The sequence below is a fragment of the Ursus maritimus genome, unplaced genomic scaffold (assembly GCF_017311325.1).
Source record: "Ursus maritimus isolate PB19 unplaced genomic scaffold, ASM1731132v1 scaffold_6, whole genome shotgun sequence".
Classification (NCBI taxonomy): domain Eukaryota; kingdom Metazoa; phylum Chordata; class Mammalia; order Carnivora; family Ursidae; genus Ursus; species Ursus maritimus.
Window position 1 is genome coordinate 58,193,909 of NW_024426774.1, and position 15,900 is coordinate 58,209,808.

At 37.0% G+C, this 15,900-nt stretch overlaps 1 protein-coding gene across 1 annotated transcript in view; it reads left to right on the forward strand.

Annotated features, from left to right (window-relative positions):
* The window catches only part of USP34 (ubiquitin specific peptidase 34), a 237,202-nt gene that overhangs the window by 165,618 nt on the left and 55,684 nt on the right, over positions 1 to 15,900 (forward strand). The window contains 4 exon segments of the mRNA XM_040623443.1: positions 8,257 to 8,440; positions 8,911 to 9,071; positions 12,345 to 12,410; positions 15,709 to 15,855. Of these exon segments, the coding sequence (XP_040479377.1) occupies positions 8,257 to 8,440; positions 8,911 to 9,071; positions 12,345 to 12,410; positions 15,709 to 15,855 (558 nt within the window).

Here is a 15,900-nt window from a genome sequence, read left to right on the forward strand (position 1 = left end):
TGTTCACATATTCTTTAAATAAAGAATTTTGGGAAACCTAGGTGTCCTCTCACAAATTTTTAAGCCTTAAAAAATTTCTAGGTTTTTCAGTCTATTTTTTTAATTTTGTTTCAAGTTTTTGTTTTGGTTCTAGTTAACATACAGTGTTACATTAGTTTCAGGTGTACAATGTAGTGGTTTAGCAATTCCATGTTTCATCTGGTGCTCATCACAAGTACACTCCTGTATCAACTCTGTATTTTTGAAGAGTATAATTCCAGGAATTTGTTAAAATTGAAAAAAGTATTTTTTGTGACCTCTCGGTGTTGTCTGAAGTTACTTCTGTGTTACCATTACATTACATTTATTTGGACACGGGCAATCAAAGCAACATAAATATACGTTTTTTATATATACAACAGACTTGAAGTAAAAACTCTTTTTAGTAGCATATTTTATAGAAGGAAATTTATATGTTCATCAAATGTCAAAAGTCCATCTTCTAGCATTAAAAATAGTTGGCAGTCTATAGCAATAATTTTGTCAAGCTTTCTGTTTACATTTTTTCAGTCTCAAAAATAGAAGGAACTATATTCTTGATACATTTTTATAGTATCTTGTTTTGCAGTTCGATTAGTAAGAACAGAATGGGTTTAGGATATCTCATTTTTCTCTGAAACTTTCTCTTATTCATAGTCTATATTCTTTTTTATATCTGAGTCGAAGTTATTTCAGCATGATTGTCGCTTTACATGATTGTAGAGATTTCCTTCTCATGAACTTATGGGGTGGCACAGTTGATGTCCTCCTTGTAAGTTGTCCTCGCAGGAGGTGAATTCCCAAAGGGGACTTTTTCTTTTTTTTTTTTTTTTATTTTAATAATGATTTTTTATTATATTATGTTAGTCACCATACAGTACATCCCCAGTTTTCGATGTAAGGCTCGATGATTCATTAGTTGTGTATAACACCCAGTGCACCATGCAATATGTGCCCTCCTTACTACCCATCACCGGTCTATCCCATTCCCCCACCCCCCTCCCCTCTGTAGCCCTCAGTTTGTTTCTCATAGTCCATAGTCTCTCATGTTTCATTCCCCCTTCTGATTACCCCCCCTTTCTTTATCCCTTTCTTCCCCTACTGATCATTCTAGTTCTTATGTTCCATAGATGAGAGAAATCATATGATAGTTGTCTTTCTCTGCTTGACTTATTTCACTAAGCATTATCTCCTCCAGTGCCGTCCATGTTGTAGCAAATGTTGAGAACTCATTCTTTCTGATTGCTGAGTAATATTCCATTGTATATATGGACCACAACTTCTTAATCCAGTCATCTGTTGCAGGGCATCTCGGCTCCTTCCACGATTTAGCTATTGTGGACATTGCTGCTATGAACATTGGGGTGCATATGGCCCTTCTCTTCACTACGTCTGTATCTTTGGGGTAAACACCCAGTAGTGCAATGGCTGGATCATAGGGTAGCTCAATTTTTAACTTTTTAAGGGACCTCCACACTGTTTTCCAGAGTGGCTGTACCAACTTGCATTCCCACCAACAATGTAGGAGGGATCCCCTTTCTCCACATCCTCTCCAACAATTGTTGTTTCTTGCCTTGTCTATTTTTGCCATTCTAACTGGCGTAAGGTGGTATCTCAGTGTGGTTTTGATTTGAATTTCCTTGATGGCTAATGATTTTGAACATTTTTTCATGTGTCTGTTAGCCATTTGTATGTCTTCATTGGAAAAGTGTCTGTTCATATCTTCTGCCCATTTTTTGATTTGTTTATTTGTTTCTCGTGTATTGAGTTTGAGAAGTTCTTTGTAGATCTTGGATACCAGTCCTTTATCTGTAGTGTCATTTGCAAATATATTCTCCCATTCCGTGGGCTGCCTCTTAGTTTTTCTGACTGTTTCCTTGGCTGTGCAGAAACTTTTAATCTTGATGAAGTCCCATAAATTCATTTTATCTTTTGTTTCTCTTGCCTTTGGGGATGTGTCATGAAAAAGGTTGCTTTGGCCGATGTCGTAGAGGTTGCTGCCTATGTTCTCCTCTAGAATTTTGATGGATTCCTGTCTCACATCGAGGTCTTTCATCCATTTGGAGTTTATTTTTGTGTATGGTGTGAGAGAGTGGTCAAGTTTCATTCTTTTGCATGTAGCTGTCCAATTTTCCCAGCACCATTTATTGAAGAGACTGTCTTTTTCCCACCGGATGTTTTTTCCTGCTTTATCAAATATTAGTTGCCCAAAGAGCCGAGGGTCCATTTCTGGGCTCTCTATTCTGTTCCATTGGTCTATGTGTCTGTTTTTGTGCCAGTACCATGCTGTCTTTGTGATCACAGCTTTGTAGTACAGCTCGAAATCCGGCATTGTGATGCCCCCAGCTTTGTTTTTCCTTTTCAACAGTTCCTTGGAGATTCGGGGCCTTTTCTGTTTCCATACAAATTTAAGGACTATTTGTTCCAGTTCTTTGAAAAATGTCCTCGGTATTTTGATCGGGATAGCATTGAAAGTGTAGATTGCTCTGGGTAGCATGGACATTTTAACTATGTTAATTCTTCCAATCCATGAGCATGGAATATCTTTCCATCTTTTTATGTCTTCCTCAATGTCTTTCAAGAGTGATTTATAGTTTCTAGAATATAGGTCCTTTACGTCTCTGGTTAAGTTAATTCCAAGGTAACGTATGGTTTTTGGTGCTATTGTAAATGGGATGGATTCCCTAATTTCTCTTTCTTCGGTCTCGTTATTCGTGTATAGAAATGCAACTGATTTCTGAGCATTGATTTTGTATCCCGCCACGTTACTGAATTGCTCTATAACTTCTAATAGTTTGGGAGTGGCTTCTTTTGGGTTTTCCATATAGAGTATCATGTCATCTGCAAAGAGAGACATTTTGACTTCTTCTTTGCCAATTTGAATACCTTTGATCCCTTTTTGTCGTCTGATTGCTGTTGCAAGGACTTCTAGTACTATGTTGAATAATAGTGGCGAGAGTGGGCATCCTTGTCGAGTTCCTGATCTTAAGGGAAAGGCTTCCAGCTTTTCCCCATTGAGAATAATATTTGCAGTAGGCTTTTCATAGATGGCTTTTATGAGATTGAGAAATGTACCTTCTATTCCTACACTCTGAAGGGTTTTAATCAGGAAAGGATGCTGTATTTTGTCAAATGCTTTTTCGGCATCGATTGAGAGGATCATATGGTTCCTGAGTCTTTTCTTGTTGATATGATGTATCACGCTGATTGATTTGCGAATATTGAACCACGCTTGCATCCCAGGTATGAATCCCACTTGATCGTGATGGATAATCCTTTTAATGTACTGTTGGATTCTATTAGCAAGTATCTTGTTGAGGATTTTGGCGTCCATATTCATTAGGGAAATCGGTCTGTAATTCTCCTTTTTGAGGGGGTCTTTGCCTGGTTTGGGGATCAAGGTAATATTGGCCTCATAGAATGAGTTTGGTAGCTTTCCTTCTGTTTCTATTTTTTGAAATAGCTTTAGGAGAATAGGTATTATTTCTTCTTTGAATGTTTGGTAGAATTCCCCAGGAAAACCGTCCGGGCCTGGAGTTTTGTTATTTGGAAGGTTGTTTATCACTGACTCAATTTCTTCATAATTAATTGGCCTGTTTAAGGAATCAATTTCTTCCGGTTTCAATCTTGGTAGTTTATAGGTTTCCAGGAAGGATTCCATCTCTTCCAGATTGCTTAGTTTATTGGCATATAGCTGTTGATAAAAATTTCTAATAATCCTTCCAATTTCAATGGTGTTCGTCGTGACCTCTCCTTTTTCATTCATAATTTTAATAATCTGGGTCCTTTCTCTTTTCTTTTGGATAAGTCTTGCCAGTGGTCTGTCAATTTTATTGATTCTCTCAAAGAACCAGCTTCTAGTCCTGTTGATCTGCTCTACTGTACTTCTGGTTTCTGCTTGATTGATTTCAGCTCTAATTTTGGTCAACTGCTTCCTCGTGCGTGGATTAGGCCTGTCCCTCTGTTGCTGTTCCAGCTTCTTGAGGTGAGAATATAAAAACTGCATTTTAGATTTTTCTATTCTTTTGAGTGAGGCTTGGATGGCTATGTATTTCCCCCTTAGGACTGCCTTTGCAGTATCCCATAGGTTTTGGACTGTTGTATTTTCATTCTCATTGGTCTCCATAAATTGTTTAATTTGATTTTTGATTTCCTGGTTTATCGAGTCATTCCTGAGCAGGATGGTTCTTAGTCTCCAAGTGTTTGAGTTTCTTCCAAATTTTTCCTTGTGGTTGAGTTCCAATTTCAGAGCGTTGTGGTCTGAGAATATGCAGGGGATAATTTCAATCTTTTGGTATCGGCTGAGACCTGTTTTGTGTCCCAGAACATGGTCTATTCTTGAAAATGTTCCATGGGCATTAGAATAGAATGAGTATTCTTTGGTTCTGGGGTGTAGTGTTCTATATATATCTAAGAGGTCCAACTCGTCGAGTATGGCATTCAAAGCCTTTGATTCTTTGCTTAGTTTTTGCCAGGGTGTTCTGTCTATTTCTGAGAGTGGAGTGTTGAGGTCCCCTACTATTAATGTATTTTTATCTATATGTCTCTTTATTCTGGTTAAGAGTTGGCTTGTGTATCTTGCTGCTCCCCTGTTGGGGGCATATATATTTATAATTGTCATATCCACTTGTTGAATACTTCCTTTAAGAATAATATAGTGCCCTTCTGCATCTCTAACTATAGTCTGTAGTTTAAAATCCAATTTATCTGATATGAGAATTGCTACCCCAGCTTTCTTTTGAGGTCCATTTGCGTGAAAGATGGTACTCCATCCCCTTACTCTCAGTCTGAATGCATCTTTGGGTTCGAAATGAGTCTCTTGTAGACAGCAAATGGATGGGTCATTTCTTTTTATCCAATCTGCAACCCTGTGGCGTTAAAGCAAGAATTTAAACCATTAATGTTAAGGCTGAGTACTGAGAGATATGCTTTTAATTCTGCCATGTTGTCAGTAAAGTCTTTGTTTGTATTGGCTGTGACTTTCTGTTTTGTATCACTCTTGGGGCCTTTTTACTTTTATAGAACCCCCCGTAATACCTCCTGTAGGGCTGGTTTCGTGGTTACAAAATTGGTTAGTGACTGGCGATTCTGAAATGTCTTTATTTCTCCATCAATTCTGAATGACAGCCTTGCTGGATAAAGGATCCTTGGCTGCATGTTTTTCTCTGAAAGAGCTTTAAAAATGCTCCCCCAACCCTTTCTCTCATTCCAGGTCTGTGTAGACAGGTCTGACGTAATTCTGATGCCTTTGCCTTGGTACGTGAGAAATTTCTTTGCCCTGGCCGCTTTCAATACTGTATCCTTGGATCTCATATTTGCGAATTGCACTATGACGTGACGTGGTGTAGGTCTGTCATGGTTGAGCTTGGGAGGGGTCCTCTCTGCCTCTTGGACACGAATTTTTGTTTCCCAAAGGGGACTTTTTCTTAAAAGAGTCAAAGCCTCAAACTCCCAAGGTCAGCGAGAAAGCAGTAACCCCAGTTGGCTGTGTGGGTACTGGCATGTTTTGTTAACCAGCCTCGGAGTTTGGGGGTCTTCCTTGTATTCTTCTTCTGATCACCAAGTAATGTTAACCTTAAAAAACAAAACTACCGGTTATTTTAGCAGCAAAAATGGGTTTACTCAGGAATAGCAGAGACTCACAACCCAGGGCATGCACTCTTCTGTAGAACCATAGGCAAGTCCAGATATATCTTAAGTTTTGCCAGAGAAGTATGAAACATTAAAATGAAATTTAGTTGAAAATGAATGTAACAAGAAGGATGGGCCTTTTAAAATTAATTCATATAGTTATAGGTGGATATTACTTGTGAATACGGTCGAATGTGTGTTCATTAATTCTCTTCCTACTTTATATTTTTATAGATGTAGATTCTGGGAAACCTTATTTACATAATGGAAATGTAAAGTTTGTTCACATGTTTACAGGGGAAATGAAAGTTTTATTTTAACAGTGTTATTTAATCTTTGAATTTCTTCTGAATTACATGCTAAAAATCACACTGATCTATTATCAGAAACTATTTAGTTTTCTCTCAGCAGTTTGAGGTTATTCTTTCTGTGAAGTATACCAAAATGATTTTCCCATTATTTATCAAATGGACATGTTGTGGACACCTGGGTGGTTCAGTCGGTTGAGTATCTGGCTCTTGGTTTCGGCCGAGGTCATGATCTCAGAGTCATGGGATTGAGCCCTGTGTCAGACTCCATGCTCAGCGGGGACTCTGCTTGAGATTCTCTCTCTCTCAAATAAATCTTAAAAAAATGGATATATTAATATATAGGTTATCCTTTTACTTAGAGATACCTGCTTTTCTGGTTAACTCAGTAAGGAAAATAAAAATATTGTTTATTTCATTAGGCTTTTATCAACCTGATAATTCTGATGAAGTGTTTTATCTTATAGGTTTTAAATATATTTTATCAGAGCTTTCGAGCTATGGAAACTTAGCTCATTCAATTTCTGGATCTAAACTGATTGGCAAAGATAGTTCATTTTATTTATTTTTAATTTTTTTAGAGTGAGGGAGGGGCAGACGGAGAGGGAGGGAGGGAGAGAATCTTAAGCAGGCCCCACGTTAACCAGGTACCCCCAAGATACTTCATTTAAAACTAGTTATTATCCAATTCCATTTTTTTTTGAGTTTGACTTTATTTTCTAGTTGAAGTAAACGTGTTATCTTGTGTCTCCAAGACACATCATCTAACCTCTGAATTCTAAGATAGGTAGGACAGACTTATCAGTCTGTCAGCTATATGAAGTAGACCCTATTCACTTTCCATATTTCTTAGCCAAACTTACTTTTCATTGCAAAGTCAGAACTTCGTACTTTCTTTGACAATAGTGAGATGGAATGAGGTCCCGTTCATTAATGGGAAAATGTTTCCAATTGTCCTTTATTTGGTACCTGTGTCAGAGGTTCCCAATACCATCTTCAGGTTCAGTGATTCATTAGAAGGGCTCAAAGAACTCAGCATGTAGTTGTACTGGTGGCTAAGATTTGTTACAGCAAAATAATACAAAATGAAATCAGTGACAGAAGAAGACAGCATCCAGCCAAGTTTGGTGGAAACTAGGTACATGATTTTAAGAGTCCTCTCCTATTGGGAGTTGCACAGGATATGCGTAATTTCCCCAGCGATGAGTGTGACAACATGTATGAGGTGTCGTCTAACAGGGGAACTCTCTTGAGCTATAAGTCAGGGTTTTAGGCGAGGTGAAGTGGGGGTTGTCATTTATAGTTCCTGTGTAACTGACCACAGTGTCTGAAATTCCAGACTCCCGGATGGAAAGCAGGTATTAAGCATAAACCAAATACAAAAGGCATAGTGAGCCACTTTTATCACTTAGGGAAAGTTTTATATCAGAGGAATGGACTCTTTATCATTCAATTTTCACATGACAGCCAGGGGCCAACCTTACAGTCCAGGCATTCTAAGGATAAGAGAATGTTGGTCTTAACTACATTACCTCTTTTCTGCACAGTACACCAGAAGGTTTTACACCCCAGAACAATGTACCATGGTAGTATTTGAGGTGTGTGAGAAATACCTATCTTTAGTAAAGTAACAAAGGACCAATTAATAAGAAACAGGTGGGAAAGGTGACCCTTTCTCAGGCAGATCGAATTTAGAGAAAAATACATCTGGGATGGTAAAACCTCGCACTTCAGTTTGAACTTCACTGGGATAGAAATTAAGAGCTTGGGGTCTGAAATCCTGGCTCTGGCTTCTTCCGGCTCTGTGACTCCAGGCGAGGTTCTTAGCCTTCTTTGTTTTTTGTCTGGGGGCCTTTGAGTAGTATCTGGCACCGTAACTGTTCATTACAAGTAAGTTGGTGCTTTTGCTACTGCTGCTGTTAATGTTATGAAAGTAAAATAAGGAGAAACTGAAGTAAATGGCAAAGGCAGTCAAGATAGGAGTCCTTAACAAAAACTTTTGGTCAATTGAGTGGAAAATAATAGCATTATAGATGGGAATCTAAGAATGAGCCTATTAACTATTAAGAGGTAAGGAAGAGTAAAGTTGATCCTTACCCATTCTGTTTTCTTTAAGAGACATGAACATTGGGAAAACTTTCAGGTGATGGTATATGATGCTACTCTAAGTTTTTAAATAGCCTTTTAGTAAATTGTAGATTGTCGTATAGTGTAGTTCTATGTAAGGTATTCATTTTATTTAGAATATAACTAATATGTAATTTTAGATAATGTACTTGCCCTTTCTCTTTTTTTCCAGGAATTTTTAAGAGATATCTTCAATCTCCTGTTTTTGTTGCCTAGTCTAAAAGACAGACAACAGCCAAAGTGCAAATCACATTCTTCAAGAGCTGCTGCTTACGATTTGTTAGTAGAGATGGTAAAGGGATCCGTTGAGAACTACAGGCTAATACACAACTGGGTTATGGCACAACACATGCAGTGTAAGCACTGTTTTCCTTTTAATCTTTCTAAATTTTGTGAGAAGAAAAGAGATTTTGGAGCGCATGGCTGTAGAAAGAATTCATTACTCATACACTTTTAACATTATAAACTAGGATGTTAAAAAAGTAAACATTGATTTCTTTTAAAAAACGGGTATAAAGGACTTTTTATAGGTATCTGAAATATTTTGGAATTTTTTGGTTAAATAATTTAGTGGCAAGTAAAATCAGATATTGGCAGTCTGAATTTTTAGAGAAGGAATTAGTTTTCCTATGTATTCTTAGTAATTTTATTTCTTTTTTGACTATTGTTGACATACAATGTTACATTAGTTTTAGGTTATCATATATAATGTTTTATGTATATTGACTAAAGTAATGGAGAGTAGTGGCTGTTAGTAAAAGCGAAATACATTATGTTTAATAGTTTGTTTTGGGGGGGCATCTTTTCCTCCCTCTTTTTTCAACAGCCCATGCGCCTTATAAGTGGGACTACTGGCCCCATGAGGATGTTCGTGCTGAGTGTAGATTTGTTGGCCTTACTAACCTTGGAGCTACTTGTTACTTGGCTTCTACTATTCAGCAACTTTATATGATACCTGAGGCAAGACAGGCTGTCTTCACTGCTAAGGTACAGTTTTCCTCACTTAAGTATTAAAGCTGTAAAAGAAAATTCTTAAATTTTGTTAGTCTTGATTATTTCAATTTAGTAAAACATTGAGAAAATAATTTATGAATTAAAAAATGACAGTATTTGATTACATAGCTAGCTCATGTATAAATTATTTTTACATTTAAATAGATTACTCCTAACATATTAATATAATTTATTTCTCAAAGGAGAACACAAATTGTGGAATGTATACAGTCAGTGTGTACAGTGAACATGGTATTTTCAGTAAAAATAAATAGAAATTTTCTTTACATACAAAATAAGCAAAGCCTAAAACAAAGTAGGGGAATGTACCAGAATCACTTAACTTGTTTTATTTTTGTCTCAAAGTAAATTTGACTGTGGGCCTAGTTATTTGGGTAAGGTCCGCTTCATGTTATTTTTCTTTTTATTTCTAGTTTTCACTTTTTTAACCGTGGACTGTTTAGTTTGCCTTCTGCACTGGTTTTATAATTTCTTGGCCAACTTACTTTATGCTTGTACTTGGGTTGATTTTCCTCCATCATTTCATCTTGATGTCCTGACTTCCCCCCACCCCCAAAAAAAGTATTGCAATTCTTTATGTACTATCAGTGAATTCTTAATATGTTTAAGTTAGGCTTCAAAGTCTCCAGGTTATAGTCAAGTGGGTTTTTTATTTTTTAATGTTAGTTATTTTAATGCTTTTAAGTTTATCTTCTGAGACTGATTATGCTTAGAAATAGTTGAATAACTGATTCATTTAGTGTATTGAAATTTTTGTGACTAAATTTGTGGCCCCATCTGCTTAATTTGTATAGAACCAGTGATGAGCAAAGAGGCATAATTTCAGTGATTTTTTTTTTCTGGCTGTTAACATAACCATACTTCATGATTTCTTTTCTAAATATTAATAATCACCGTTTAACCATTAGCACTTTCAGGAATTAAAATGTAGCTCGAGAAAGAACAATCAGATGTGTTAATTGGGAGTAGGTCTCATAAATGATGTTTTTGGTTAAAAACTAAATTTAGACTTGTCTCTACATAAAAAATTCTTAACAATAGAATTTGACATGACTTTGGAAAGTACTCTAGTCAAATGTGCACTTAACTAATGCACTCATGTAAATAATTATTTTTTTTTTTTAAAGATTTTATTTATTTATTTGAGAGAGAGAGAGAGACAGCCAGTGAGAGAGGGAACACAAGCAGGGGGAGTGGGAGAGGAAGAAGCAGGCTCACAACGGAGGAGCCTGATGTGGGACTCGATCCCAGAACGCTCGGATCACGCCCTGAGCCGAAGGCAGACGCTTAACCGCTGTGCCACCCAGGCGCCCCATAGTTATTTTTATTTCCTTTTCTGTGTTCACAGGAAGAATAAAGAAAGCTACATGTATTTTAATAGTGGTAAAATATACCCAACTAAAATTTACCATCTTAACCGTATATAAGTGTACAGTTCTGTGGTTAGTACATTGACATTGCATTACCACCATCAGTCTTAAAAATTTTTTCACTTCCCCCAACTAAAACTCTGTACCCATTAAATACGTCCCATTCTCCATTCCCCCAAACCTCACGCAGCTACCATTCTACTTGTCTCTATGAATTTGACTATTCTAGATACCTCACTTAAGTGGAATCCTACAGTCTTAGCATAGTGTCTTCAAGGTTCATCCATGTTGTAGCATGTATCAGAGAATTTCCTTTTTTAAGGCTGAATAATAGTCCATTATATATCTGTACTACATTTTGTTTATCCATTCATCTGTCAGTGGACACTTCTGGGCTGCTTATATCTTTTGGCTATTTTAATAATGTTTCCATGAACATGAGTGTTCAAATATCCATTCGAGTCCCTCTTTTCACTTGTTTTGTGTATATACCCAGAAGTGGAATTGCTGGATCATATGGGAATTCTGTGTTTAACTTTTTGAGGCATCACCGTGCTGGTTTTCCAAAGTGGCTGTGCCATTTTACATTCCTACCAGCAATGTACAAAGGTGCCAATTTATTCACACCCCAGCTGACACTTGTTTTCTGTTTTTTGACAATAACCGTCTTAATGGGTGCAAACATGTATATATTTAGGACTTCTACATTAAGTAGAATAAAACATTCTTATTTTTTCTTAACCTAGAAGACTTCAGTCACTTCTGTTCTTCAGCCAACTAATACTTATTCTCCAGCAATGAAAATATAAATCCAAGTCTTTATTCCTGATCATTTTTGAATTGTTTATGCAGTGTGCATGTATCATGTATCGTCACCGTTCTGTTAACATTGGAAAATAATGTTTTGTGTGACTTCTACTCTAACCTCATGGAGTATTAAGCCTCCCATAGGTCAGTTGTATTACTATAGTTGTTTTGTCAATTTTGTTGATTCCTTTTATTCAGTTCCTGTACTTAATATTATACAATTTTGCTGTAATGATATGTTGAATAGATTCCTTTTCAGTGTCTTTATGTCCTCAGCTTGATTATAAGCTCCTAAATAGCAAAACCACATTACTGAACACTCCCCACAAAATTGACGCAAATAACTAGTGTATACTTCTGGCATATAGAAGGCTTATTATTCCACTAGACTATCAGAGCTTCTTCAAAATTTTGACAAGTAGTTTGTAGTGAGGATAATATTTCATAGTTTTTAAAAATATTTGGGTGAGCTAGAGCATATCTGATAAGTGCCTATAAGGCTGGTGTTCAGGACTAACTCTCTAGTGAATGAGTCTAGCCAGATACCTGAATTTCAGTTAATAGTATTTGAATATATATAACGTTTTCAAGTATGTTGGCCGGTAATTTTTCTGCAGTATTAAGGATATATACTGTTCTAGAAAAAAATAAAGATATGACTAGATGATGGAGAGATGTCATTTATCATTATATTACAATTTTTTAAATGTATGGATTTATTTGTAGAAAACACCTTTGTTGCACACTTATTATGTTTTCTGTTCCTGTACAGTTACCAGCTTGTGAAAACAGCGTTGTACCAAATGAGTGTTGATCTGAAAAGCAATTTTTTTTAAAGATCTCTTTATTCAGTTTTCTGACGTAATAGTGATGTAATAAAAGCTACATTTATATAATGGATAAATTTTTAAAATGCTAAATTGCTAAATAAAGAATAGATTGTTTTTCTTACATAGAGCCAAAAGAATGAAAACAGATACAGTATTAAGCACATTGTAATACTTTCTTTTCTAGACTAATTTACTACCCTCTGTGTGTTTTAATGGAACATTTTTCTCTTGATTTCCAGTATTCAGAAGATATGAAGCACAAGACCACTCTTCTGGAGCTTCAAAAAATGTTTACATATTTAATGGTATGTTTGAGAGCCATATATAGAAAACTATTTAGATATAACCTATGTAAGTTAGAAAACATTAAATGAAGTTCATTTGTATTGCATTTGTCCTGACTATATATTCTTATTTTTCAAATTGAATTGTCAGTTATTGATGTTCTTTGTCAAAGTGACTTTTAACAGTTGCATGTCACTCTTCTGCATGATGACTATTAATTTGTCCTTTAAAGAATTTTTTGTATCTGGTCCTTTTCCCAAAACAGGGTCAACCTCCCCTCCTCCCCCCGAGTTTTCTGATTGATTTCTCTTTGTCCCTTTTAATTCCCACCCCCAAAATTATAAAAGTAATCAATCTTAAAAAGTTAGCAAATCTTACAGTATTATTCCTCTGCTTAAAACTCTTCAGTGATTTTTTTTATTATGAACAGAATAGTATTCAGATTCATCAGCATGGCACATGTCTTCTGGTTTTGCCTTCTCCTTTTAACCTCCTCTCTCTTTTTTTTTTTTTTAAGATTTTACTTTTTTTTTTTTTTAAGTATTCTCAACACCTAATATGGGGCTCGAACCCAGAGTCCTGACATCAAGAATCACATGCTGTACCAACTGAGCCAGCCAGACCCCCCCTTCAGCCTCCTCTTTTATCCCTTCCTACATCCAGTCGAATCCTGTAGCAAATGTCACCCCTTGGAAGCCCACATTCTGTTGCTTCATCACTTGTGCAGCTGTTTCTGCTGCTGCTGCTGCCTGCAGCACTCTTTTCTTAGCACTTTTCTGTCTTGTTGTGATCTTTCCCGTAGCAACTTATTTTCAACTCTAAGAAAACCATGATTCTACAACTCTTGTGTCATACCTACCACTTGTAGTGAAAGTTACTCATCTCATCTGTTAGAATCCTGAGGACAAAGATTATATCATGTTTATTTGTGTATTTTTCAGCTTCTCACACTTACTAAGGAGTCAATAAGTTAGATTTTTAACAAAAATAAAAGATTTAGTAGTCATTCTTGGATTGCAACTTTTTTTGGAGGGAGAGCGGGAAAGAGAAAATCTTAAGCAGGCTGCATGGAGCTTGATCGGGGCTCAGTCTCAAAACCCTGAGATCATGACCTGAACTGAAATCAAAAGAGTTGGATGCTCAACTGACTGAGCCAGCCGGGCGCCCCAGTCCCACTTTTAATTTCTCTTTAACAGAGTTGGAGCATGCCATCTGAACTGACAAAACAGAAAAGTGTTTTAAACCACTTTTTTTTTTAAAGGTTGTATTTATTTTTGTGAGAGAGAGCGCGTGCATTTGCGCACAAGTCCAGGGTGGGGAGGGAGGGTCAGAGGGAGAAACGCACTCACCAGTGAGTGGGGAGCCCCATAAAGGGCTCCGGGATCATGACCTGAGCAGAAGGCAAATGTTAACAGACTGAGCCACCCAGGTGTCCTTCAGCTACTCTTTAAGAACTATTAAAGTTCACGGGTGCCTGGGTGGCTCAGTTGGTTAAGCGTCTGCCTTCGGCTCAGGTCATGATCCTGGGGTCCTGGAATCAAATCCCCTGTTAGACGCCCTGCTCAGTGGGGAATATGCTTCTCCCTCTCCCTCTGATCCTCCCTGTGTGCTTGTGCTCTCGCTTGTGCATTCTCTCTCTCAAATGAATATACAAAAATTTTAAAAACAAAAAACTACTTAATTTCAGTCTGTAGGAAAACTTATTTAGCCTGCAAAATTTTTTCTGTTTTATAGTTTCATAGTACAAATCTGTATCCTTTGAGTCCCAGGTTCCTTCCTAGAAATTATTAGACTTAAAAAAATACAAATTTTGTAACAGTAATTTAAGCATCTTTGGGCACCAAGACTATTAAATTGAAAATGTGTGGATGGAACTGGAGGGTATTTGCTAAGTAAAATAAGTCAGTCAGAGAAAGAATTATCTTTTGATCTTACTGATATGTGGAATTTAAGAAACAAGGCAGAGGATCATAGGGGCAGAGGAGAAAATGAAACAAGACAAAACCAGGGAGGGAGACCAACCGTAAGAGACTCAACCATAGGAAACAAACTGAGGGTTGCTGGAGGTTAGGGGGGTAAAGGGATGGGGTAACTGAGTGATGGACATTGGGGAGGGTATGTGTTGTCATGAGCACTGAGTATTATATAAGACTGATGAATCAAAACTCAATACACGTGAAACAAATCAAAAAATGGGCAGAAGATATGAACAGACACTTTTCCAATGAAGACATACAAATGGCTAACAGACACATGAAAAAATGTTCAAAATCATTAGCCATCAGGAAAATTCAAATGAAAACCACCTTGAGATACCACTTTACACCAGTTAGAATGGCAAAAATTGACAAGGCAGGAAACAACAAATGTTGGAGAGGATGTGGAGAAAGGGGGTCCCTCTTACACTGTTGGTGGGAATGCAAGTTGGTACAGCCACTTTGGAAAACAGTGTGGAGGTCCCTTAAAAAGTTAAAAATTGAGCTACCCTGTGATCCAGCAATTGCACTACTGGGTGTTTCCCCCAGAGATACAGACGTAGTGAAGAGAAGGTCCATATGCACCCCAATGTTCAAGCAGCATTGTCCACAATAGCTAAATCGTGGAAGGAGCCGAGATGCCCTTCAACAGATGACTGGATTAAGAAGATGTGGTCCATATATACAATGGAATATTACTCAGCCATCAGAAGGAACGAAAACACAACATTTGCAGCAACATGGACGGGACTGGAGGAGATTATGCTAAGTGAAAAAGTCAAGCACAGAAAGACAATTATCATATGGTTTCACTCATTTATGGAACATGAGAAATAGGAAGATCGGTAGGAGAAGGAAGGGAAGAATGAAGGGTGGGTAAACAGAAGGGGGAATGAACCATGAGAGACTGTGGACTCTGGGAAACAAACTGAGGGCTTCAGAGGGGAGGGGAGTGAGGGATTGGGATAGGCCAGTGATGGGTATTAAGGAGGGCACGTATCGCATGGTGTGCTGGGTGTTATACGCAAATAATGAATCCTGGAACATTGCATCAAAAACGGGGGATGTACTGTATGGTGACTAATAAAAATTATTAAAGAAAAGACTGAATCACCTCTAGCTCTAACAAATAATACATTATATGTTAATTAATTGAATTTTATTTTAAAAATGCCATGAAAATAAAAAACGAAATAGAAAAGAGCAGTTCTGTAGCAGTTCTGTTTACTCCCTGTTTTGTTGTTTTGTTATTTATTCAAGAACCTTGTGATAATGTTCTTTTTTTGAGATGTAGCTTTTTTTGATTGTTTCATGATTCACCCCTCCCCCTTTTCCTTTGCAGGAGAGTGAATGCAAAGCATATAATCCTAGACCCTTTTGTAAAACATACACTATGGATAAGCAGCCTCTGAATACTGGGGAGCAGAAGGATATGACAGAATTTTTTACTGATCTCATTACTAAAATTGAAGAAATGTCTCCAGAACTGGTTAGTACCAGAACACTGATGTTTCTTTGAAATCTGTACAGATTT